This window comes from Alnus glutinosa, chromosome 1, assembly GCF_958979055.1.
Source record: "Alnus glutinosa chromosome 1, dhAlnGlut1.1, whole genome shotgun sequence".
In the NCBI taxonomy this organism is placed as follows: domain Eukaryota; kingdom Viridiplantae; phylum Streptophyta; class Magnoliopsida; order Fagales; family Betulaceae; genus Alnus; species Alnus glutinosa.
The window spans coordinates 3,223,876-3,247,368 of NC_084886.1; the positions used below are offsets into that span (position 1 = coordinate 3,223,876).

The 23,493-nt window shown below is 35.5% G+C and overlaps 3 protein-coding genes across 6 annotated transcripts; all 3 read right to left on the reverse strand.

Moving 5' to 3' along the window:
• Nucleotides 1-367: 367 nt before the first annotated feature.
• Nucleotides 368-3,429, reverse strand: LOC133866131 (F-box protein At1g70590). 4 transcript variants are annotated; one of them, XM_062302689.1, is made up of 6 exons: nt 2,837-3,429; nt 2,615-2,748; nt 2,260-2,487; nt 1,218-1,400; nt 898-952; nt 368-790 (listed from the first exon to the last, which is right to left on the reverse strand). In XM_062302689.1, exons 1-4 carry the CDS (start codon nt 3,357-3,359, stop codon nt 1,233-1,235), a joined length of 1,053 nt encoding a protein of 350 aa, XP_062158673.1. In that variant the 5' UTR covers nt 3,360-3,429; the 3' UTR covers nt 368-790; nt 898-952; nt 1,218-1,232. The 4 variants fall into 4 exon arrangements, with proteins under 4 accessions (XP_062158673.1, XP_062158672.1, XP_062158671.1 ...); XM_062302688.1 differs by having other exon boundaries at nt 898-1,073; XM_062302687.1 differs by having other exon boundaries at nt 898-1,076; nt 2,837-3,428.
• A 7,177-nt stretch (nt 3,430-10,606) lies between these two features.
• Nucleotides 10,607-11,461, reverse strand: LOC133858399 (cyclin-dependent protein kinase inhibitor SMR6-like). Its single transcript, XM_062293864.1, has one exon. The coding sequence runs from the start codon at nt 11,137-11,139 to the stop codon at nt 10,828-10,830; it is 312 nt and encodes a 103-aa protein (XP_062149848.1). The 5' UTR covers nt 11,140-11,461; the 3' UTR covers nt 10,607-10,827.
• A 2,205-nt stretch (nt 11,462-13,666) lies between these two features.
• Nucleotides 13,667-19,884, reverse strand: LOC133866149 (glutamate--glyoxylate aminotransferase 2). The gene is made up of 14 exons (XM_062302702.1): nt 19,564-19,884; nt 18,619-18,749; nt 17,903-17,968; nt 17,650-17,767; nt 17,187-17,268; nt 16,980-17,067; nt 16,628-16,786; nt 16,055-16,228; nt 15,828-15,959; nt 15,291-15,356; nt 15,110-15,174; nt 14,634-14,725; nt 14,390-14,546; nt 13,667-13,980 (listed from the first exon to the last, which is right to left on the reverse strand). The coding sequence occupies exons 2-14, from the start codon at nt 18,733-18,735 to the stop codon at nt 13,851-13,853; spliced, it is 1,446 nt and encodes a 481-aa protein (XP_062158686.1). The 5' UTR covers nt 18,736-18,749; nt 19,564-19,884; the 3' UTR covers nt 13,667-13,850.
• Between the last annotated feature and the right edge of the window lie 3,609 nt (nt 19,885-23,493).

Sequence of the window (23,493 nt, forward strand, 5' to 3'; positions counted from 1 at the left end):
TTGGTTCGGAAATTTAAGAAAAAGCAATGAAAAGTTGCAGTTGGTACGTGCTCTAAGATGCCATTCATCTGGGCCACTTTCTCCCCGATCTTCAATGTTTCGTACAAGCAATAGGTGACATTTACATAAATAGGAGTGCTACACATTCTCTAGTGTTTACTTACAAGGGATCACTCCCAAATTTGATAATAAAAATAACCATTTGATGAAATAACAAATAAAAATACATGTTTCATTCAATGGTAACTTTTACTGCGCGTGAGAGTAGAAACATATGAGTAAGTGTAACATTTCTCTTGCATGGAAGTGTCAACCACGCATGTTACAAGCAGTGGGTGAATAATCAACCAGGGTTCTTGTCATGGTCTGAAGAAATTTGAAGTACTTCTTGAGTATCATCCCCGCCCAAATCTCGTTATATTATTCAATCACCTAAGCTAGGCAATTCATGGCATTAAGGACAACGATGTTCTCAAAAATACATATATATGTTGCCATACAGGGAGTATATTTTCCCACTGATGAAAGAGTTGTCCACCAGGCACAACTATAGAGACAATATGGCAATGTGAAAAAAAAAAATGCTAATTTATAACCCACTGGTCATAAACGAAAGAGAATAAAAAAATCAAGAAATAGAGACAATATGGCAAGTAATTGCTCAATTAGTTTCTGAATTATATACGACACTTGAATCTTGACAGCACTGCAGTCGGCTGTAGACTCGAGAATCTATAGAAAACACATTAAGGGAATCATTTATGACCTGCTGAATCTCCATCATCGTACCCTGATCATAGGAGAGAAATCAAGCAATCAATCGCCATGTTGAATTGTCTACAGGACATTGACACCCAGGTAGATTAGTTCGACTTTACTTTTAGTGGATAAACGTACCTTCAGGGTGATCCACTGGTCATTTGCTCAAGCCCTATTTTGCTGCAAACGATTCCTAATTACAATCAACAGGTCCTCAATCTGTCAGATTGCTGTCTAAAAACCACTTCATATTGAGCAGCACAGTTTGACAGTGTTTAGAAGATACATAACAGCTAACAGATTCCTCAGGGAAGCTACTGAGAACTCAAACAAAACAAGTGGTTAGTTTTTCTTCATATCTACCCTAAACTAACAACTGCCATCAAACATCAGAAAGAAGAAGACTAAAAAACAGGCTGCCAAAAGGGGAGGACAGGAAAATGTAAAAGTTTACAAACCATTTATGATCTAGCTTAGCAAGATGAAGGCAAAGCACGCCAATTGTCAGCAAGATGCATCACTCGATCGCGTGAAGTTGATGACAGTTGTTGGAGAATTACATTCTTCACATGCGCTGCTGCTCTTTCACCGGCACGGGTAGCAAGTTCCAGGTACACAACAGCTTTCATCATCTCCCCTTCCTGCGCAAGTGTTACCATCAGAATCTCCTAGACCTTAACAAATTATTTGTATGACATAAATTTGCCATTTGTTTAAATCAACAAGAAAAATTGAACCCCTGCCCCAGACTACCGCAGTAGGCAAAGGCCATTTGGAAAAATTGGAACCTCACTAGAACTGTAATTCTTTAAAGGCCATATTTGACACACAAAGTCACATGAAGGCGGCAAATTGCTGTCCTTCCCTATTATAGCCTCAAAACTTTTTATAATCGTCAAGTTGGAACCAGCATGAGAAGACAGTGTATGCGGAGAAACACGTCTTGTAGGTTTTATAGCTAAGCAATAATCCTGTTTATATTAAACCCTACTAATCTTTAAGCCTTTAAAGATATTATACTAATGGAATTAACTCCGGGGGAAAGTGTCTCTCTTGAAAGGCATGCATACGTGCTAGTGGGATGACCTGAATGTTCATGTTGTATATCCTACATTTGAGCCTGTTGACATTAAACTCTCCTAATCTTTCACATATAAGCGGTGAGATTCTACGAATTAGAAACACGGCAAAATTCGGCAATGTAGGAGACCAGTGAATGTGGACGAGAGTGTGTGTTGAGCCAAATTTACAACTTCTGGATTATACAGCTAGCTTCATGCCTAACCATATGAGGTCTCCTATTATGTCCATTCTTGTCTTCCTTTGTTCTTCTTTGGCATTTCATTCTCATAAGGTTCAATGTCAAAGTCTTAGTTTAAAGTATCCTACATATAAAAATATATTTACTGCAATTAAACAAACATATGGTTATATTATATACTTCATGCACTGTATTCTGCTTAAAGGTACATATAAGAATGGTATAGAAACGTTACATACAGAAAAGAGAGCAAGTCCATGCTCAAATTGAGCTTTACTGTGACCGCGATCAGCCGCACGCTTCATCCATTTTCTCGCCTGTCGATGACTGTGCACTAAACCTTCCCCAAATGAGTAGCATAGTGAGACATTGTACATGGCTCGCAAATACCCACTTTCCGCAGCTTTTAGATACCATCTAGCCTGTTCCAGAAAAGCAAACTGATCACAAAGAAGCTCTCGAATATACTGCAACAGTCAATCACAGTTCGTATCAGCGCATACAGGGTGTCAAACCATTTTCAGAGTATGCCCCACAGGTAAAAAATTCACGCCCAAATCAAGAATGAAAGGAACAAGGGAAAGAATTGCATACGGCTTCTTGTATATTGCAATCTACGACGCGACCTTGATGCAGACAAAGCGCGAGTTGGTACTGAGCACGGAAATGGCCAGCCATGGAAGCCTTATACAACCATTTCACAGCTTCCTTCGGATTCGAGGGTTCACCTACACGATTGATAAACTTGCCATAAGCACGAGATTGCAGATATTGATGAACAATTTTTTTTTTTAGGCTTGTTGATTTAAGAAATACCTTGCAAATAAGAAATAGCTAAATTGCACTGTCCAGCTGGATCGCCAAGCGAGGCGGCTCTGTGATACAAAGCGATGGCCTTGTCCTTGTGACCCAATTCCCAGTAGATGAGACCGGCATCTACCATGGCCAGGGTGGAGCCACGAGCCGCGCCTTTGAGGAACGAGTCGAGAGCCTTGTCCAAGTTAGGGCGCACCCCGCCGTGGCCGTGCTTGAACCGCTTGCCCCACCGCAGGAACAGCATGGCCTCCCTAAGCGGCCGGAGCGCCTCGCACCACGACTTGCACACCAGCGACGCCGCACGGAGGTTACGGAGACTGAACGACCCTGCGATCTTCGCCACCACGTCGTACGGGAGGGCCGATAAATCGTGGCCGTCCGAGCAGTACCGGATCTGGCGGATCGGAGGCGATGCTTTTCCGGTGGGGGCTTTAAGGTGCTGTTTTGAACCGTTGGCTTTCGATAACGGAAGGGATGAGAAACGAGAGCCGTCCGATCGGCCTGGCCAAGTTCTCTGCTTCATCTTCCACGGTCTCAGACTATGGAGGAACTGAAAAAACACGGAGAGGGAGAGACAGATAGCTTCGGTGGATATAGCTCACCTGGAAATGAATCCTCTGGTGTTCCCGCAACATCAGCCGTTGGTTTTGGTGGAGCTTTCAGATTCCGCCACATCAGCCTGTCACTCGAAGACATAACGATGTCGTTCAGACGTTATACAATATTTCCTTTTTTTTAACACCGTGGATTTTAAAGAGTTTTTTTTCGCGATTTTTTTATTATATTTTACTATTTTGTATTATAAAATTGCAAAAGTCAAGAGAATTTGTTTATTAAAATTATGTTTAGGTGGTTTAAAAAGCCAGAAACAAAATTAAGTAAAATCTGAATAGAATTCAAATTTTAAAAATCCATCCAAACATGTTTTTGAAAAATAATAAAATATAATAAATAAAAAACAATTGTTACTCAAATATGCCCAAAAGAACAATAATCCAAGTTTTTAGCTGAAATAAATAAATCTGTCTCCTCCAAGTTTCTCACACCAATTCGGATTAGCCACGGCACGGTCAAGCCGTTCTTTTGTAAAATAATCATCTCACAGTAATAGTTTATATTTTTTCTTTAGTAATGAACAAGAATAATATTTATTGCACAACTCTTGTACAACTTTTACATAACTTTAATAATTTCTTTTTAATATCGATTATTAAATATTTAGAGCTCACATTTAGGAAAACAAATCAAATGATTGATAATAAAAAAAAAATAATTAGAATTATGTAAAAATTGTGCAAAAAAATATTACTCAATGAATAATTTGTCATCCATCACAAAATGTAAACTATTATTTACGGGTGGGTGGAACAATTAACTATATGCGTTTAATTTTCAATAATTTTAACAAAATCACACTTCAGTAAAGCTTAAAACAATTTGTCGTGGCTCTTAAAAAAAAAAAAAAAAAATTGTCGTGGAGCTTCTATTTTGGACAGATCGGGTGGAGTTGAGAGCATTTATTTTATAGTTCAGATTAAAAAATTTTTAATAATATAAATATTATCATATTATTTAAAATATTAAATGAGATGACACCATATTTAAATAATGTATAAATTTGACTCAAAATACAATATATATGATGAATCCCAATAGAATGGTTATGTATATACGTACTATTTTTCTTGACAAATTAATTTATTTTTTATTTAAGTTTTTCTTTTAAAACTAATATTAGATTTACGAGACTCACATCTACAAGGAATAGACATGAATCACGTCTCATTTTTCTTTCTTCTTATATTACTTGTAAGAAAAGAAGAGATATTCAATGGTAGATTGCAGGGACGGAGCCTAGAAGCTCTTATGAGTAGGGGTCGGGTTAAAAATATTTGTTAATAGGGATCAATAAGCTAATTTTTTATTTTATTTTACCTATTTTATTTTATTTTATTTTATTTTTTGGAATTGAAGAGGGGGGGTGGCCTATACCGACCTCCCCTGAATCCATCCCTCCTTAATTGAGCATACTATATCAACTAAGATTGCTAAGAGAATGTTGGAAGACTATTAAATAGCATTTCTCAAAAAAAATAAAGTTTAGACTATTAGATAGCATTTTGCCATTTCTTTGAACTTTATTTTTTGAGAAATGCTATTTAATAATCTCCCAACATTCTCAGCTAACGTGGTACGCTGTTAAATAGAAAATGCTCTAAATACATTTCAATAAATTCTCTTTATTTTAATTAAAAAAATCACCTTCTTTTTTTTTTTTCTATTTTAAGAGTCAATTTTTTTCAAGCACCTACATCTCACTCTCTATTTTAACCATCCACTCTCATTGTTTTATTTTAATGTTTTTTCCTTTTCAAAACACATACATTCCAAAATCATGTGCATATCTTTATAAAATTATTTTTAAAAAAAAAAAAAATGTGTACATTCACCAAATTTTAGGTTAAAATAACTAACTAAATACGATTTTATTATTATTATTTTTTTCAAAATTTTCATTCCAACTAACCAAAATAATCTTTTGATACCTATATAAAATAATAATAATAATAATAATAATAATAATAATAATAATAATAATAATAATAATAATAATCTCTTGATAGCCGAGTCTGAATGCCCTTTAGTGTAACTTGTTGAGTTTTATCTATCTTCAGAATGACACTTGGGCCGGTCAAACTCGCTGCACCTGGTTTGCCATGCAGGCCCACTAAAAACTGGATCATTGGTTTCTTGTCTTTAAATCATAAACAGTAGGCCCAACGTTTTATATTCTAAACGTTAATAATTCTCAATATTTCATGATTTTTTAGGAATGAATTCAGTTAAGAGGTTATCAAAAAATTATGTTCAAATTTTGATGAAAATGATAACAGATAATGTTCGGGATTTAAAATCATTAAATTAAAAAAATAAAACACAAGAACTATTTCATATAACTTTCCTATTTTTAAATATTGGTTCCTTTCTTACTGCATTTACTTGTTAAGGTGCGTTTTGCCCGGCAATTTTGCAGGTTAAAAATGTTTTTTTTAAACAAAAATCTTTGAAAGTGTCTTATTTAGAAGCGTGTTTAAAATAATAGAATAATTGCACTATTAGTCTATGCAGTTGGCTTAAATTACAAATTACTTCATGTGGTATCAAACATGAATTCAAAGATCCATGTGGTTAGCTTAATTTACTAATCGATCCATAGAGTCAAATTCCGTTAAAAATTTTGACAAATTTTGTTAAACACCACTTAAGCGCAAATAAGATGGCGACAAGTGTCAATATATATATATATATATATATATATATATATATATATATATTAAAAATTAAATAAATAAAACTTATTTTTTTAAAAAATAATTAAATTGAAAAAAAAAAAGAAAAAGAAAAAAAAAGAGCAAAGGGGTGGCCCGAAGGTTGCTATATTTTTTTTTTATTTTTTTTTTAAAAAAGGTTTCATTATTTATTAAAATGGACACGTGTCACCATCTTATCAGCTTACGTAGCGCTTACATGGAGTTTAACAGAATTTGTCAAAAAATTTAGCGGAATTTTACTCTAAGGATTGATTTGTAAATTAAGCCAACCATATGGATCAATAAATTCATGTTAATATCATAAGGAGTGATTTGTAATTTATGCCAACTACAAGGACCAATTATGCAATTATTCCTAAAATAAAAGGCATTTTGAATTAATGTGGTGCATTTTTTAAAAATGCACCATTTTAAATGCTGAACTGCGGTTTTATGAGATACTTAACTTATGTTTTTAAAAATTACGTTTTAATAGCTACGTTTTGAAAAAAATTTTAAAATTTTTTTTTAATTTTTTCAAATAACACATTTTAAAAGTGTAAAACAAAGCAAACACTTACATATATAAAGGTGTACATAAGTAAGGGAAATTAAATAATTTTTAATTTATAAAATATTAATTATTTTCAAGAATAATTCTTAATGGCTAATCCTTCTTTATTTCTATGTTAAATTATTATTTATCCAAAAAGCTTAAACAAAAATAAAATAAATAAATTTAATAATTTAATTTATATTCTAATACTACCACATACACATTTCTCTCTTTATATATGTTAACGTATTATTTACTCTCATAATTTCCATACGTTAAATATTGATTATGTAAGTTTCATGTATTAATCTCATAATTCTCATATATTACATATTGATTATGTAACTCTCTTAATTGTCATAATTTACATATTGATTATGTAATTATTGTATTCATGGCCCCATTTAATTATAAATAAGCTATTTTATTGTATAGATTATGTCAAGTAAATAAGAGTAACAGTATAGCCCTTAAGACTTTATCTTATTAATGTAGATCATAAACCAAATCTACACGTAAAATTAATGTTCTTATTTTCTTTACTCCGCTTTGTCTTTAATTTCCTTTACAATTATATTTTCTTTCAATATATATATATATATAGAGAGATGCTATATTTTCAGAAATCTAATGATTAATTTGCAAAAGTGACGAGGCCAGTATAAATAGTAAAATGACGTGTGGCATATCTTTTACATAGCCTATAGGCTGGAGGAGGAGGAGGTGGAGGAGGAGGGTATGAATCTTATTTTCTCGCTCCAAAATCTGCTGGTGTACGTGGATGGCCCCCCACATGCGATCCAATCCGATGCATTTGCGAATTGCAAATGTACATTCACCTATTCGCAGCTACAGCGATATGTTGTCATATTTCAGGTAAAATATTAATGCTTGCTCGCTATTGCCCCACTCAAGATATCTCTTTAGATTTCTTTTTCAATATTTTATGGACAGCGGAATAGATTGGGGATGCTTGTAAAAATTAAAATTAGACAAATTCAACTATACCCAAATCAATTCTAGATATGTCTTGTTGGATCTCACATGATCATGCTTTTAAACTTCTCTTGCTTTTTCTTTTTCTTTTTCTTTTTTATTGGCAAATTTTTGTGGATTTCAAATTAAAATATGTATGCCTGCAGGCACCAATCTTGAAAGTATTAGGGATCCGGGGTTTGGCTTGAGTTTAAGATCGAATTCAGCTAATTAAACTCATTATTAATTCTTCAACCTTTTCTCCTAAATTTGATGTGTTGTGATGCTGGTTTTGACAAATTGTATATTCTTATTTTAATTATGTTTATTTTTTATTATTGCATTTTCATTTTCATTTTGTGTTTTTTTTTTTCCCCTTTGTATATATTGATATTGACAATAGTGATTATGGACGACACATGAACGCCTCACTAATGTTATGGAACGTTATTTGAATTTTGAAGGAACTTTTTATTTTGGACAATATTTAAAATTATCAATCATCTATTTATCTTTTTATTTTTATTTTTATTTTTATTTTAACGAAAGATTTGAATATTTCATTGATCAAAGATCACAAGTATAAAGCTCTTCCTTCACAAAGCATAAAGTTCTGTAAAATCATAACCACATACTATGAAGTTACAAAGTCATAGATACAAATAAAATTCTTACAATAAAGTTTTATCTACGACTTTCATTTTCTACTAACACATGTACAAACATAGTTACAAAGCAGATCTGCTCCGAGCAGATTAGATCAATGACAAAGGTAGTCAAATATCATAGAAAAATTTATTTAAAACTGGTCGTGAGAGATTAAAAAATTCTTCACATTGAAATATCCAGACCGTGAGAGATAACAACTCCTATAAATCGTGCATGACGGCAGATCTAAAGAGAAGAAAAGCTCTTATTCAAAGCAAAAACGCAACCAGCAAACAGCAGTAGCGGCTAGAGAGGAGATGAACGGCATAACACGAAAGTAGATGAATGAATGCATAGCAGAGAGATCAAAATTGTTTATCTGATCAAAGAACAGCTAAAAACAAAATAAAAACCATAATGTGAGAGATAGGGTAGAAGTGGGAAGTAAAAAGTGAAAGAGAGAAGAGTGAGCAGATCCTCTTAGATCTGTTTTTCTGAAAGTAGAAGTCTAGGGCCGGCTTAAGTAATAGATCATCTATTCATCTTCATCCAACCATGTATTACAAAAAGACAAAATGTTGGACATCAACTACATAATTCAAGTTAGAAGTATGCCATTAAACCATTAAAAAAATTCATATTAACTATTTTAATATAAAAAGGTTGTTATAAAAAGGAAAAAAAAAAAAAAAAACTTTTCATTTTTACTTTTAAAAGCACTTTTTTTTTCTTTTAGTTTTGTTACCAAACAACGTCACTTCATACATGTAGTTACCAAACAACTAAAAACAAACTTTCAGTTGTAAAACTTTTTTGCCAAACCCTAAGCTTAAGTAGACAAATGCCAGCAACTCTTCTTGCTTAACCAACCTTTTTTTTTTTTTTTTTTTTTTTTTGGCCTCATCAAAATTACCTTCTCTAGTTTAGGTTTTCAAGGGCTAAGCATAATGTAACGTGGTTCTAGAACAACCATCCAATCCAATTTTGGGCCCATTTGCATTTTCTTGCATAATCATCTATTAAAATTGATAAAAGTAATACAAAAGCTGAAGCCTGAAGCAATGCATACTGATACAGTACTGTACGATATAGCATACAACTTTTGATCTCCTCCACGTGGTCTCCAATAATGGGATTCAAAACTAAATATTTTTTTAATTTAATCCAAAATGACGACCCACTACGTGCCAAGTAAGATATGCAGTCTTTGCAGGACGTGTTGAAACACTATTGCCTAATGTCATGGCTCCGATCCCGATAAGCTTTTTTTAATCTACCCTTAAACCCGCGAGATTAGGTGAACTTCCCTTAGCCTTTGGTTATCCACTTATAAACAAATGGGGTTTCCACCTATCTAATAGACATTCCATATTCTATTATAAAATTCACACTTTAAATAAAACATATAGTGAACGTCAATTATTTGTCTACACACCTTGAGCTTCAAAGTTGCAAATAAGTAAGGTCGGTGAGTCTGATATTAACTTAAATTAGTTAAATTATAATTAACCTATATAATTTGATACTCATTTTTTAATACGATTTAAACCCAATATATAATATAAAAACTAAAAAAATTATTTAATTAAATAAATCACACTTATATAAAATTATACTCCTATCTAGACATTTCTCAAATCCGTTGTGAGAGTACAAATTGTCACCTCTACAATTAAGGACCGTTCTTTTCTTTTTATTTTTCTTTTTGTGTGTGCAGATGAGGACCATTCACATGACATAGGATTCTAATCCTCCCTTCCACATGGGGTTTGTCCTTTACCAATGGCAATCACAGAAAAGCATTACAGAGAACCTTCCCACTATCATAAGAGTCCGAGGTGGGTGGGGGGTCATGGCTGTGGGACACTCAAAGACCAATCTCTCTGGAGTCTAAAGAGGAGATGATGGCAGAGCATAAAGGTACTGGCGCAATGACTAAGGGGTTAAAGTCAGGAATTGTCTTGGTCAATCGTCAGCTACATGGCATACGACATGCGTGCAGCCCCTTCTTACCCTATTCGAAAAGGATTTACCTTTGCTTGCGTTTGACAACTTTTGGCTGCTTTCCTTGATTTTGACTTGCATCGGCATTCGTACCCATGAGCATGCCTCAAGATGAACAGTTCCAAGTACAGAGAAGAAGAAAACGAACAAAATGAAATTTGTTTGACCCAGATCAACTTCAACCTTACTCGTTCTATATCATTGTTTAACACACACAGACACAGGCATAGAAGAAATCAACAAGTTAATAAACAAGAAAGGAAATTCTACAAGGAATTCATAAGTCATAAGGCAAGCTAAATTACCAATTTTTTTATTTTATTTTCTCTTTTATATAGAAGACACTGTACATAAACTGCTACAATAAGCCTAACAAGGTCATGATCAGAGAAAACAAAGAGGGAGAGAAAGAAATTAAAGGTACAAACAAGAAGCGCATATTAGTTCTAACAAATTATCAAAGCTAGCTAGCCCTCGAAACTCAACAAATCAACGAGTTAGCTACCCCTCTGCATAAACACAGTTTCCAAGTCAGGAGGAGTAAAGAACTCCCTGACACCGCCATAGTTACACTTGAAAGAAGATTTCCGCTTCCTCGGAGCCGGCGGGCACGTCAACCTCGCTGGAATCCTCGCCTCCTCCCTAGTCGGCGTCGTCGAACACTCTTCTTGGCCGTCGGTGCCCACCCATTCCTTCTCCGCCGGGTTCGTGTATATCGGCTTCAACGGAGCCCGTAACGGGATTCCGGCAATAACCCATTTTTTCCCTTCCGTTTCTAAGCCTCCATCAACCTTCTCGGAGAACCCCATGTTGTGGTTGATCGATCAAAGAGAAGCAAAAATCTTCGAGGCAATATATAAAGAAACAGAATAAAGGAGGGAATAAAGAAGGCTTATATGTTATGGTACGTTATGTTAAAAGCAAGGGAATAAAATGAAACCCGAAGGAAAGTGGGTTTGGGAGATGAAAAGGCCAGGGTTAAGACGAGAAGCTTTGGAGTTGGAGGTGAGGGGACAGAGAGAAAGGGAAGGGTACCAAAGTAGGTTTTAGATATGGGTAGGAAGCAAGGAAAGGTTCAATGTTCTGTTTATACCAATCAGATCAAGAGAGAGAAGAGAACCCGAGGAACCCCGTGACATAAGCAGAGGCCATTAATAAACAGCACTAATAGAGAGCGATGGAGAGAGAGAGAGAGAGAGAGAGAGAGAGAGAGGGTTGCCCGTGAAAATAGCTGACCACGGGCAGGAGTAAATTTTGGCCTTGGGGGATCTTGACTTGGACTGTGGCGCCAAATTCTTGCGTTTGGGGATCACCAACGGCCCCTATATATGCTTGTTCTCTTTCTTTTGGACGTTTGGAATTGACTTCTAATTTTTTACCATCAGGATTCGTCTATAATTGTTTATAAGTGATTGCGAGCAATTATATATGAAATATGATAAGAAGTTAGCCATCAAAATTTTTATTTGGTGCGATAAATTTTTGAATTCTCTCAAATTCGAACAAATAATTAAAAACAATCATAATTAATTTTATTGAAAATTATAATAAAAGAAAGTTTGATTTCTTTTTGAATTTTAAATTGATATAATTTTTAAAATTATTATTAAATTTTAATTTAATAGTAATTTTAAAAACCAATACAAGACTCTTCCTCTTAACATTAATATTCTTCTATTGGTTCCGCGGAGTTTCTTTCTTCCTTTTTATTCCCTTGGACAATGAAATTTAAGGAAAAATATGTTCTACAATATGTTGTCTTATATTGACTTCTGAAACTGAGGTAGTTTATGCCAGCTGGAATCAGGGGTTAGGTGAGGTAAAAAATTAATTATAAAGGGTATTTAATTTTGGAGGATTAATTTTATAAAAAATAAAGAATTGAAATTTAAAGAAATGTTTAGAATTTTGGGGTTATAATTTATCCCCAACTCCAAGGATGTCAAAAAAGTGCTTATTTTTAGATAGCCTTAATATTTATAGTTAGTTTTAATGAGATTTTATTGTCCAACACCTAACTTTTTCTATCTTACCCTCACCGGCACGCCGCCAGCATCAGTGTACCACCACCACCACCAAACGTTTCTCTCTCACCTTATGCTTACAAACTAGTTCCACGTTTAAAAGCCACTTTCTCATATTCTATATTCCTTATATTATGTTTTCAATATAATATAATGTTGATGTCAGATTTTTGCTGATGACGTGTCGGTCCCAAATTGGTCCTGGGCTTCTGATCGTCCGAGATTAGAAAAGACTAGGTGAAGTTCTTCAGATATTCTGCAAAACAAAAGGGTTATCCCGACAACGCCCCCTCCGACGATCAAGTTAGGATAAATTGACCGGAAAGAAGAAGAACTTTTTTGTAGCTTAAGGGGAAGAGAGTATTAGTTCTTTTTTTGTGTGTGTGTAAAAATACCTCCCTTTTATCTGTTTATCTTTCTTGTTTTCTTCTCCGTACCGTCATTTATTACCTGCAGATGCCTTTCTTTTCCTTAATTAATTCTTTCCTGTGGACCCAAGTGGTCATCTCTTACTGTAACTCTTGCTTTTCTTAAGTGGCGGCGGCTGGCCATCGATTAGCAAAACAAAGACATTAAATGTTTAAGTTCTTTCCTCCTCCCACTGGGACTTAACTTGCTTGTAGCTGTGGAACCCTATTCCGTTCCCCTATCTTCAACAGTGTTGACGGGAACTTCCCTAACATATAATATATTATATTGAAAACTCAAAAAGAATGAAAAGCATTCTAAACGATTGGGAGGACTTGATTTACCATTAGATATTATGTCACTCACACAAAAATAACTCATAAAACTAGTGCCTAAAGTTACATCTCACGGTAAATAACATTATATTGTCACATTTATTGTATACAAATCAATGGTACATATGTTTTTAAGGTCTGTATAATCCTACTGAATATTTTTTCACCTAGAATTAAAGATCATCAAAACCCCTAAACCATACAATCTCTAGAAAAGACCATTTAAGAGAAAAGTATAACATATATAAAATTACAAAATTTTAAAAGGCTTGAATCCTTGTTGAATCATTTTGGAATCAATTTATATAGTGAGATATAATCATAATTTAATTAAAAAAAATAAAAATAAATAATTAATAGATTAAATTATCTTAGCCCACTATACAGCATTAACGAAACTAGGGGACCACGGGTGCCATGCCCCTCTAGGTTTCAAAAAATGCCCTGACCTTATATAATTTCTGATCTAGCATATATGACAAATTTAGTTTTAAGTTGAGAGTTGCAGTAACTTCTATGGCGAATCACAGCAGCCCGATGGTCATGAGATTCATAGAAAGATTGAGATATGAGAGATGATAGAGGAATATATATAGGATGCTGGGAAGTGCAAGAATTTATCTTCAACAGAGTGAAGTTTATATACCAGGAATGGAGAAAAAGGATTAAGTTTGAGGAGTATACATTAAAGGGCTTGCGATAGCCAAAGCAAACCACAAGATATGATACAACTTTAGAAATTTGAAGCATCCCTTACATCCTCGAGTAACCTCTGTAGTCTTCATATTGCTCCATAAACTCGTCATTGAATTTCTTGAAACTGGCCATGATTTCAGGCATGTCCTCCTCAGCAGGTAAAATGGTTGTCCTCAGGTGGAAGACCCTATAATGGAAAAGCATTCAGTTAGATATAATTGTATTTACGAAACTGTAAGAAACCAAAAAAAAAAAAAAAAAAGAAGAAGAAGAAGAAGAAGAAGCTGTAGGAAACAGAGCAATAAAGCTGCCTAGCTTATTCAAGTACAAGAAATGCATGCAAAATCTAAAAGAATTATCCTGGGAAAAGCTTTCAGGGTAGAGAGCCAATTTGCGTAAATAATATAATAACTCGGAGAAACTACACTTTTTTAAGGAAAAAATAAGTTAGACAGAAATGGCACAAGAAGCACAGTAAAGAAAGCAAAAGGAAGATTGACTTTATTCTGGCCGTAAAAAAGAAAAGAAAGGAAGATGCCTTTGGAATCCAGCTAAAGAAGAACTAAGCCCCACAGAGAAAAATTATAGGTAGTTACCCTTCTTTCTGTCCAAAGCCTGAGCCAGGGACCGTTGAAATGCCAGTTGCTTCCAAAAGCTTGAGACAGTAAAGAACATCAGGAACTTTTCCAGCCCTTTTGGCAGCCTCTATTGCCCTTGGTGGCAAGCGAATTTGAGGGAATGAATACATTGCACCTAAAGCCAATTTTCTCAATACTCAGATAATAACCAACCAGTAAAATGCAGAATATATATATATATATATATAAAAAAACAGTTTACCTTCTGTGAAATTACAAACCACATTTCTGCAGCTATTAAATCCATCAGTCATTATCCTTGCTCTTCTCCTTAGTGATTCGATAATTCCTTTGCTGCAGGTTTCATGGTTCATAAAATACTATTATTCACCACTCAAAGAGGCAAGAGGCCATCTCTTGATACCACAAAGAACATCAACATCCCAAAATCTGAAATATCTTACAATTCTTTTTATTCCACTTACGAGAAAGAGAAAAAGAAAAAAGAAAAGATCCACAACTAAAATCTTCAAATTTTTTTTCTCTATCTGATGATCATTTGTTTGAGGTAAATGATTTATTAATGATTAAATAATGCTCCATCAAAATAATGTCAATAGTTAGACAACTCAATATCATCATGACCATGGCTGACCACAAAAGGTAGAAAGATGTCAAGTTTCACTTCCATGTGGCTTACAATAGAAAAAGCATAGACTTCAATCTTAGTGGCCATACCTTTCCCTAATAAACTGCTCATATGAAATATCTCCAGGTTTGGGCGGGTTCATCATTATCCCCATCTGTAAACAGAAGAAAAAGTAATTTTCTCATTAAGATAGTAGTTTTTGTATAGAGAACTGGGTGAGCCCAGTTCGATGCAGAATACTACTACAGAAAAAATTCAGCTCTAACTCACAAATATCTGTGCAGGGACATTTGGACTGAGTGATATGGATGCAACTTTATAGATCTCATCAACTGTCTGCAACATTAAGTCATGGAATAAAAAAGGAAATGAGGATCAGTAGCTTAAATACCATTTAAAAACTGAAGAATCATAAATGTGCTTGAATTCTAACATCATTTTTCAAGCTTCCTGTTAAAGATGTACTTTATACATCTATATAGTTAGAAAGATAGATAGGATTAGGAGAGACCAAGAGGGATTACAAGAGGGGATCTTTGCCACTGTGGAGCGATAGATCCAATAATAGGAAAGAGTTAATAGGACTGCTGTCATCGAAGGGAATGGCAGCGGTCCAATGAGTGAGACCAGGGTGCAAGAATTTGCGTTTAGGTGTACCTTAGCGACTGACCAGGAGGAAAAAGAGGACAGAATATACCCTCTTTTGTATTTTTTTTATCAGTTCTAATGATTTTGATTTTGAACACTTTCAAATAGAAATAAATGTAAAACTAATCTTTTGTCTCAACAAGTAATAGAGAGACAAACCTTTGGAGGAATGTTAGTCATCTCAAAGTATCCACCCCGCTGTCCACATTCACCCCAATATCCTTTGGACACAGTGTGGAAAGAGACAAGCTGGAGTCCCTTGCTTATGGGTGGCCCCATTTCCATCAAAACCTTCCACATTGATAGGAAACGAGTATAAATATAATTTGAAAGTCCGTGCAAGAACTCAGAGAGAGATAAATCTAACAGCATGACAAATAATCTACCTTTTTAGCACTAATAAAAGGGCGCTCATCCTGGTATATGTTCTGCTGATAAACCTCATCTCCAAGCAATGCTAAATTTTCTTGGTAACAGAACTTCAATATTTCTCTCAAATTAGCTTCACTAAGACACTGACCGGTGGGATTGCCAGGGTTTATTATCACCATTGCTCTTACCTGATTGTATTCAAGTGTATAAGAGATTCAGTTGTCCGAAATATTACAGGAAAGAAAAGAAAAGCAGTTTAATGATTGAAAAGCACATACCAGAAGACAACAAGATATTGTAGTATTAAATACAAATGGAAGAAGATAATAAATAAATCTTCTCAAGGTAAATGGATGTATAGTATAATGAAAATTCTCCCAAGAAACAGCCAAGACAAGTGAGATTTGTATAAGTAAAATAAGGGCAATTGGAAGTTAACCAGCCAATTTATTACAGCCTCTTTCAACTGTCAACTTATATTCGAGCCTCCTGGTCTATCCATTTTTATTAACTGCTCAAGTTTCACCTTAGTTTCAATTGGATTCATGAAATTCTTTCACAAAAAAGCTAAGAAAATGGATACTAACAGTTATCCCTTTAGAGCGAGCCTCAGCAACTGACTGGCGAAGGTCATGAATATCGAGGCCCCAATTTGCTGTCTCCTCTAGGTGATATGGAACAAGAGAACCACCAAACAGAGAGATTGCAGCCGAGTAAAGTGGGTATTGGGGGACCGGAACCAAAATCTGGCAACACACAAATATTAATGGAAGAATTTATCTGGTGAAAGAATTGCCAATGGAGAATACCCAACAAGACAAAAAGAAAAAAAAAAAAAAAAAACAGTTAAGAGAAAAGAAAAGAGGAAGTGGAAGAAGAAACTGTGTTTCATAAAAGAGGACACTATATATAGAGTTATTATATCAATTGATTTATTACCCCATCTCCTTCACCGCGGATGATAGTATTCAACATCTGCATCACACCTTTGCTTGCACCATCCGTGAGAAATATGAGTTCCGGGTCACTGTCAATGGTGTACAAACAATGAACTCCTCCAGTCAACAACTTTGTAAACGAAAATAAAAAAACTCATGTCAAAACAAAAATCGGGCAGGTACAAAGATTCATGTGGAACAATAGTACCTTGGATAACCATCACGCCTTTCAATGAACTCTGCCACTTCTTTCCTTATTCCTGGAAGTCCTCGGGAGTCACTGTAAGCACCTACATATATAATGAAGGGATTATATGATCTTGTTGCAGTTTATTACTGAAGCACATCTAAACCAGCAACAAGATGCACATCAGTGATAGGAAGGGGAAATGAGGGGAACAAGAAATGATAACAGGAGAATAATACTAGGAAAGAAAAAAGATTTTGATAGCTCAACTGAAAATGTGGCTTTTGACAAGGAGATGATGGTACAGGCCAAAACATTTTGAGCAAGGCTTTGCTTAATTAATTGGTTTACTCTCCACAGACACAGTGTGGGGGTGGCAAAGCTGTAAGTTTAAATAACTTGAAATTTTAGTACAGTGTTGTCTTAGATAGTTAACTCATTTCCTTATAAGAACAAAACACGAAAGGCAGGTGAAAGAGAATACCAAGACCACCCGGAGTCAATGAAAGATAATGCTTTGCTCTTGCAATTGCATCAGCAGGAAAAAGCAGTCCAACATTTGGATCATCAAGTAGAAATGGAGCTTGGCACAGAGCAACCACCTGCAACAGAGCAATTCTTTGGTTGAACACAAACTATAATGGCAAGAATTTCAAAGCAGTTCAATTTTGACCAGAAGTGGAAATCAAAAGAGAAAGAAGTAAACACTGAATTAAGATGAGGCAATAGTGATGAACCTGGCGAGGGAAGGTCAGCGGCTTCTGCCCTAGCGCATGCGGATTACCAACATTTGTGAAAATAATCTGTGAAAATAAAAATAAATAATGAGACAATAAAAGCACACACTCAGAATGGTGGGCATTTAAAAAGAATAACATTGGTTTTTAACTAATCCTCAAAGATGGCACCATATCATGCTTTATGAAGACTAAATAGCATTTAAGATAGCATCAATACTAGTATATCATACTCTTGTGCAGAATACAATTTTTTAATAAGTAAACAACTATGGTACAGCTAGAATACAGGATCCTAAAGTTACTGCGAGAGACAAAGTAATTTTGAGTTATTTGTTGCTTTTCTTTTCTGCAGTTCTGTTATACGAATATGCAAGTGCATATACAGCCATAACATAACAGACCCTAAATTCGAATTAAAGCCACATAGACAGTATTGACAATTTGACAGACATGCTGCATAAACCTAATACAGATATTCAGATACAATATCATGTTAGAATACAAATTAGTTTTCAAAATTTGACAGGAGAAATGGTTACTCATCAGAAACTTCCAAGACAAAGATACTTAATACCCCCATAAACCCATAACCAGCTGAAACGCCAAAACAGAGACTTTATAAACAGAAGCCCTTACCAAATCTCTAAAACAAGGTGCAAAGCAACACAAAACCTTACAACCAAATAATAGCCAAAGAGAGCTAGCACATATACCTTCTTGCCTTCTTTCTGAAGCTCAGAAGCTCGAAGATACAGTTCGCCTCTAACAGCATATTGGACCTTCTTCACGTTCTCATTCAGTAACTCATAGTCTAATGGTTTGGGAGACATGATGAACTAGCAACCTTCTCACAAATGTCACCCCGATACAAAGGAGAAACAGTAACCCGTAAATCAGTTTCTAACTACATAAGAAGTAGAGTACTATGTGCACTCAAACATTTCTAGATTAAGAGATATGAAGATGTCTACACACTCTCAATCAATCTTGTCAATCAACACATATCCAGACAAACCAAGATTTCACTGCAACTGACAAATTTGAATAACTATAAACTGCTAAAGCGAAGATGGCAGAGGTCCATGATGAGGCTTCCGCAAATACACGTCACCCTCATTCTGAACCAAACAATTAACATCAAATTCACTCTCGAAATTTTAAAAAACTATAACAAACAAGTAAATAATAGAAACCAATGTATGTGCCACCATAAACATCCAATCCTAAGTCTGAGGGACGAGGAAGAATCGACAATTAGCGCAGAATGGGATCGCCCAAACAAGCCAACCCATGTTACAGAACGACACAAACTGAACCAATAGAAACAATTCATGATGAAGAAGCAACAATGTCAATTACCAATGATCCTCGTCAAATAAAATCATAGTTAAAACTGAATATTCACGGATCCAGAAACCCCATTTAAAAGCTTAACTCAAATGTGCATATACATGACATGAAAAGATTGAAAACAAAAGAGAGAAAACACACCCAATCTACAGTCGCAAATCTCCCAAACAAAACCCGAATTGTTAGCATAAATGCTTTTTTTTTTTTTTTTTGGGTACGTCAATCGTTAGCATAAATGACAAATTAAAAATAATTTTCTGGTGGGTTTCAAATGGTGACCAATGACCATTATAATTTGAAATAGCTACCTGTGAACTTGGCTCCCGCACGAGAGGATGGGTAGCTCGTGGAATTGCTTCAAGTGCTGTGCTTCAGGAGCACAGAGAGATATGGTCACGAACGCACAACTTGTGAACGCTATTCTCCGCCTGACACAAATCTTGAGCCTTTTTTTTTTTTGTCAAGCGAGAGGAGATATCATGTGGCAGTACTAGGTGAACGCAATGGCATCACCAGAGCCACTGAAAATGGTATGTAGATTATTGGACTTTCGCAATATATTAAAAAGGGATAAATCTCATGCAAGAAGTGTGGCCTAGCTTCAAACTACGAGTTCTTGGTAGATAATGAAGCATATTTGTCAATCTATCAGAGTGTAGTGGTTCATATTATTAGAACTCTCCGTTTCAAGTTTCATGGTTCTTTTGTTTGTTTTTCTCTCTCTGGGGCCAGGCTCTGATCCCATTTGGCATGTTTCTCCAAATTTTCCAAAGCATCCGGTCGAACTATGGTAAGGTTAGACTAACCAGAACTGGACTGGTCGCAATCGCGAACCAAATTTTAGCTTATTTGATAATGATGCTAATGATAATATTATTTATTCAATACGGAAAAGTAAAGTAGGCAAGCTAATCTGACATGTGGATTACGTAATTTTTATTTATTTATTTTATCAAATAGGACTATAAATTACTTTTTATATTAAAACTATTTTATAATATTAACGCGACCATCTCTACTCATTTTTAAATTTCATTCACATCTTCTTTATTATATGCCGCCCCCTTATTTGATCGATGGTGTGGCTAATTGTAACATTTGTGCACTTAAATTTTCCTTCTTTGCATAAAATGTCATAAGGCGTCATATAAACTCTATGGTTTTTTTCCTTTCTATTTTTGTTTCTCTTGTTTGAATGCGAAATGATATCCTATACTTTTTATACAATTTTTATATAATTAAGTTTTAAATTTAACATTAAATTTGTAGGGATGTATTATTTCTACATCACATTACCATACATCAATCCTACACTAAGACACATTGAGTGTGAGACCCATGTATATATGACCCACATACATGGAACCGTATGCATGGATCACACACTTTATATATCTTGATATAGAATTAACATAAGATAATACGATATAAAAAAATCATTCCCGTTTTAAGTTAATTACTCAATTAATTGCACCCACCTCACCTTTTGCAAAACATATATATATATATATATATATATAATTATCATTTCTCTTAGCAAACAGCTTGACGGCAAACCTGTATTAGGTGCTTTTAGTCAACTCGTAGTGCTTTTCCATTAACCACAGCTAGGCGGCTAGGCCAAATGGAGTCTTGGTGAACTCACTGTAGTCTGTATATAATTTTCCTTCATTCTCAAAGAAAAGTCTGACTGGATTTCAATCATCGTCATGACCACAAAACTTTCAGTTTTTGTGTCGATCTAAACCAAGTGGTTAAAGTCAAAGATGAGATGCTTCCGCTATCATCCTTAGTTTTGTAAACCATATCACTGCTCGCACCATCACAGTATCCTCTACTGATGCAGCTGCACACGTAGCCATTCTCCATAAGGCAACTAAAGATGCATATCAGTCCAGTGACGAGCCACATCCTGGAGATATTGCAGCCATCAACGCTGCAATATCAAATATTCGGGAGATACCCAAATCAGCTGCTACCGAGAATAAAGCCACCAATCATGATATAATCCAAGCCACCAAAGGAAAGACTCGTGGAACTCAAGACAACCTAACATGGAAACAAATGACACACTGCATGCCTATAGAAAGTAGCCGTTGCACTCAACAAGGAAAGGAAGACAACGAACGATACTGTTTATGTAATTAGAATAATTCTCAGTTATTACCTTCCCTCTTTAGTTCTGTACAGACTTATATATAAGAATGTAATCAACCATAAGATGAATTAAGCAATAAGAATATATTTGCTCTCTCCTTCTTTCATGGTATCAGAGCCTCTCTAGGCAAACGCCCAAAATTCCCTTTGTCTCTTCTCTCTCTCGACAAGTTCCCTTTCCTTTTCTTAGAAGTTTTGTTTCTGTTTTCCTATCTCTTCTCTTCTGTGCAATGGCTTCATCATCTTCTGCAAATCTTCCTGCTGCTCTTACTACCTCTCCTCCAAACCTCACATTTCATGAAAAGTTGGAAGGCCCCAACTACTTGAGCTGGCAAACTCAATTCCTTCCTATCTTGAGAAGTCAAGATTCCATGGGCTTTGTTGATGGCACCGAGCCATGCCCTCCCAAGTTTCTGACAGATGAAACCAACAAACAAATTCCTAATCCTGCTTTTTCTGTTTGGCAAAGAAAGGACCAAACCATTCTCAGTTGGATCAACATCACCCTCTCCAGAAAAGTTCTCTCCACTATCTATGGCTTAGAAACCTCTCGGCAGGTGTGGACAGCATTGGCCAACCAGTTTGCCAATCAGTCAAAGTCCCGCATTGCTAATCTGAATAAACAACTACAAAGTCTCAATCAAGGATCTAAGAGCTGCTCCGATTATATTCATACAGCCAAAGAATGTGCCGACCAACTTGCTGCAGTTGGCCAACCTATGTCTGATGAGGACCTCATCACTTACCTCACCAATGGACTCAACTCTTCCTTTAACAGCTTCATCACAACTATGTCTATTCTGACCCGAGACAAACAATTCTCATTTGAAGATTTTCAGGATGCACTGCTGAATCATGAAATGCTGCTCAATCATCAAAAGACCCAAGCTGTGGACACTTCTTCATTTGCCTTGTTCAACCAAAAACAAGGCTCCAGATTCTATCCTTCAAGACCTCGCGGACAGTCCTCCTTTCCAAAATATCCTCCAAGGCACTTCAACAACCGATCCTATGCTGCAGCACCAACTCCCAGATTTAATGGTGTACCTCCACCTGCTAGCTACTCTGGTTCCCCAAGATTCCCAACCCCTCGTCCTGCACCTGACTCCAGGCCGATCTTCTCCTCAGCACCCCGAGTTCCATGCCAGATCTGTGGCAAATTGAATCACATTGCTCTTGATTGCTTTCATCGAATGGACTATGCCTTCCAAGGCAGGCAGCCACCTTCTTCCCTCCAGGCCATGGTATCTCAATCCCTTCCTGCATATGAAGACCAAGAGTGGTATGCAGACAGTGCTGCCAATGCCCACATAACCCATGATCTTGAGAATCTACACATTCAGCAGCCGTTCCAGAACAATGAAACTGTTGGTGTGGGAAATGGGGCTGCACTTGCCATAGCAAACACTGGTTCAACTACCCTTATCTCTCCTCCTAATAAATTTCAACTTCACAATGTGCTGCACTGCCCCCAAGCAGCTGCTAATCTTATCTCTATTCAGCGCTTTTGCTTAGACAATGCATGTTATTTTATTCTCACAGCAACTAATTACTATATTATTGATCTGCAGACACAAACACTCCTACTGGAAGGAAAGAGTGAGAATGGCATGTATCCTCTCAGGTTTGGGAAGAAGCTTCACAAAGACAGCAAGTCATTCACGGCTTTGTTAGGAATAAAAACAACCTCTTTAATTTGGCATTTTAGACTAGGTCACCCATCACCTGAAATTGTATCCCGAGTAGTTAAGGACAATAATCTGCCTCTGTCTTCTTCTTCCTCTGAAATCAATAAAGTTGTTTGTTCTGCTTGTCAATTGGGAAAAGGAAAAAAACTACCTTTCCAGGCCTCTACCCGTATCTCTACATTTCCTTTGCAACTTATCCATACAGATATCTGGACTTCTCCTATCCTATCTCACACTGGCTTTAAGTATTATATTGTCTTCATTGATGATTTCTCTAGATTCACATGGCTATACCCACTGCATCAAAAATCTGAAGCATTTCCCATCTTTACTCAATTCAAGGCCTTGGTTGAAAATCAGTTTTCCACCTCCATCAAACAACTTCAGTCTGAT

Coding starts and splice junctions, on each gene's coding strand:
- LOC133866131 (XM_062302689.1), bottom strand. CDS start 3,359: ATGAAGCAGAGAACTTGGCCAGGCCGATCGGACGGCTCTCGTTTCTCA. Junction 2,749..2,836: donor AGCTATTTCTTATTTGCAAG/GTATTTCTTAAA, acceptor TCAATCGTGTAG/GTGAACCCTCGAATCCGAAG. Junction 1,401..2,259: donor ATGGACTTGCTCTCTTTTCT/GTATGTAACGTT, acceptor ACACTTGCGCAG/GAAGGGGAGATGATGAAAGC.
- LOC133858399 (XM_062293864.1), bottom strand. CDS start 11,139: ATGGGGTTCTCCGAGAAGGTTGATGGAGGCTTAGAAACGGAAGGGAAA.
- LOC133866149 (XM_062302702.1), bottom strand. CDS start 18,735: ATGTCTCCCAAACCATTAGACTATGAGTTACTGAATGAGAACGTGAAG. Junction 17,068..17,186: donor AGGCGTGATGGTTATCCAAG/GTACTATTGTTC, acceptor CACCATTGACAG/TGACCCGGAACTCATATTTC. Junction 14,547..14,633: donor GGTTTGTAATTTCACAGAAG/GTAAACTGTTTT, acceptor AATTGGCTTTAG/GTGCAATGTATTCATTCCCT.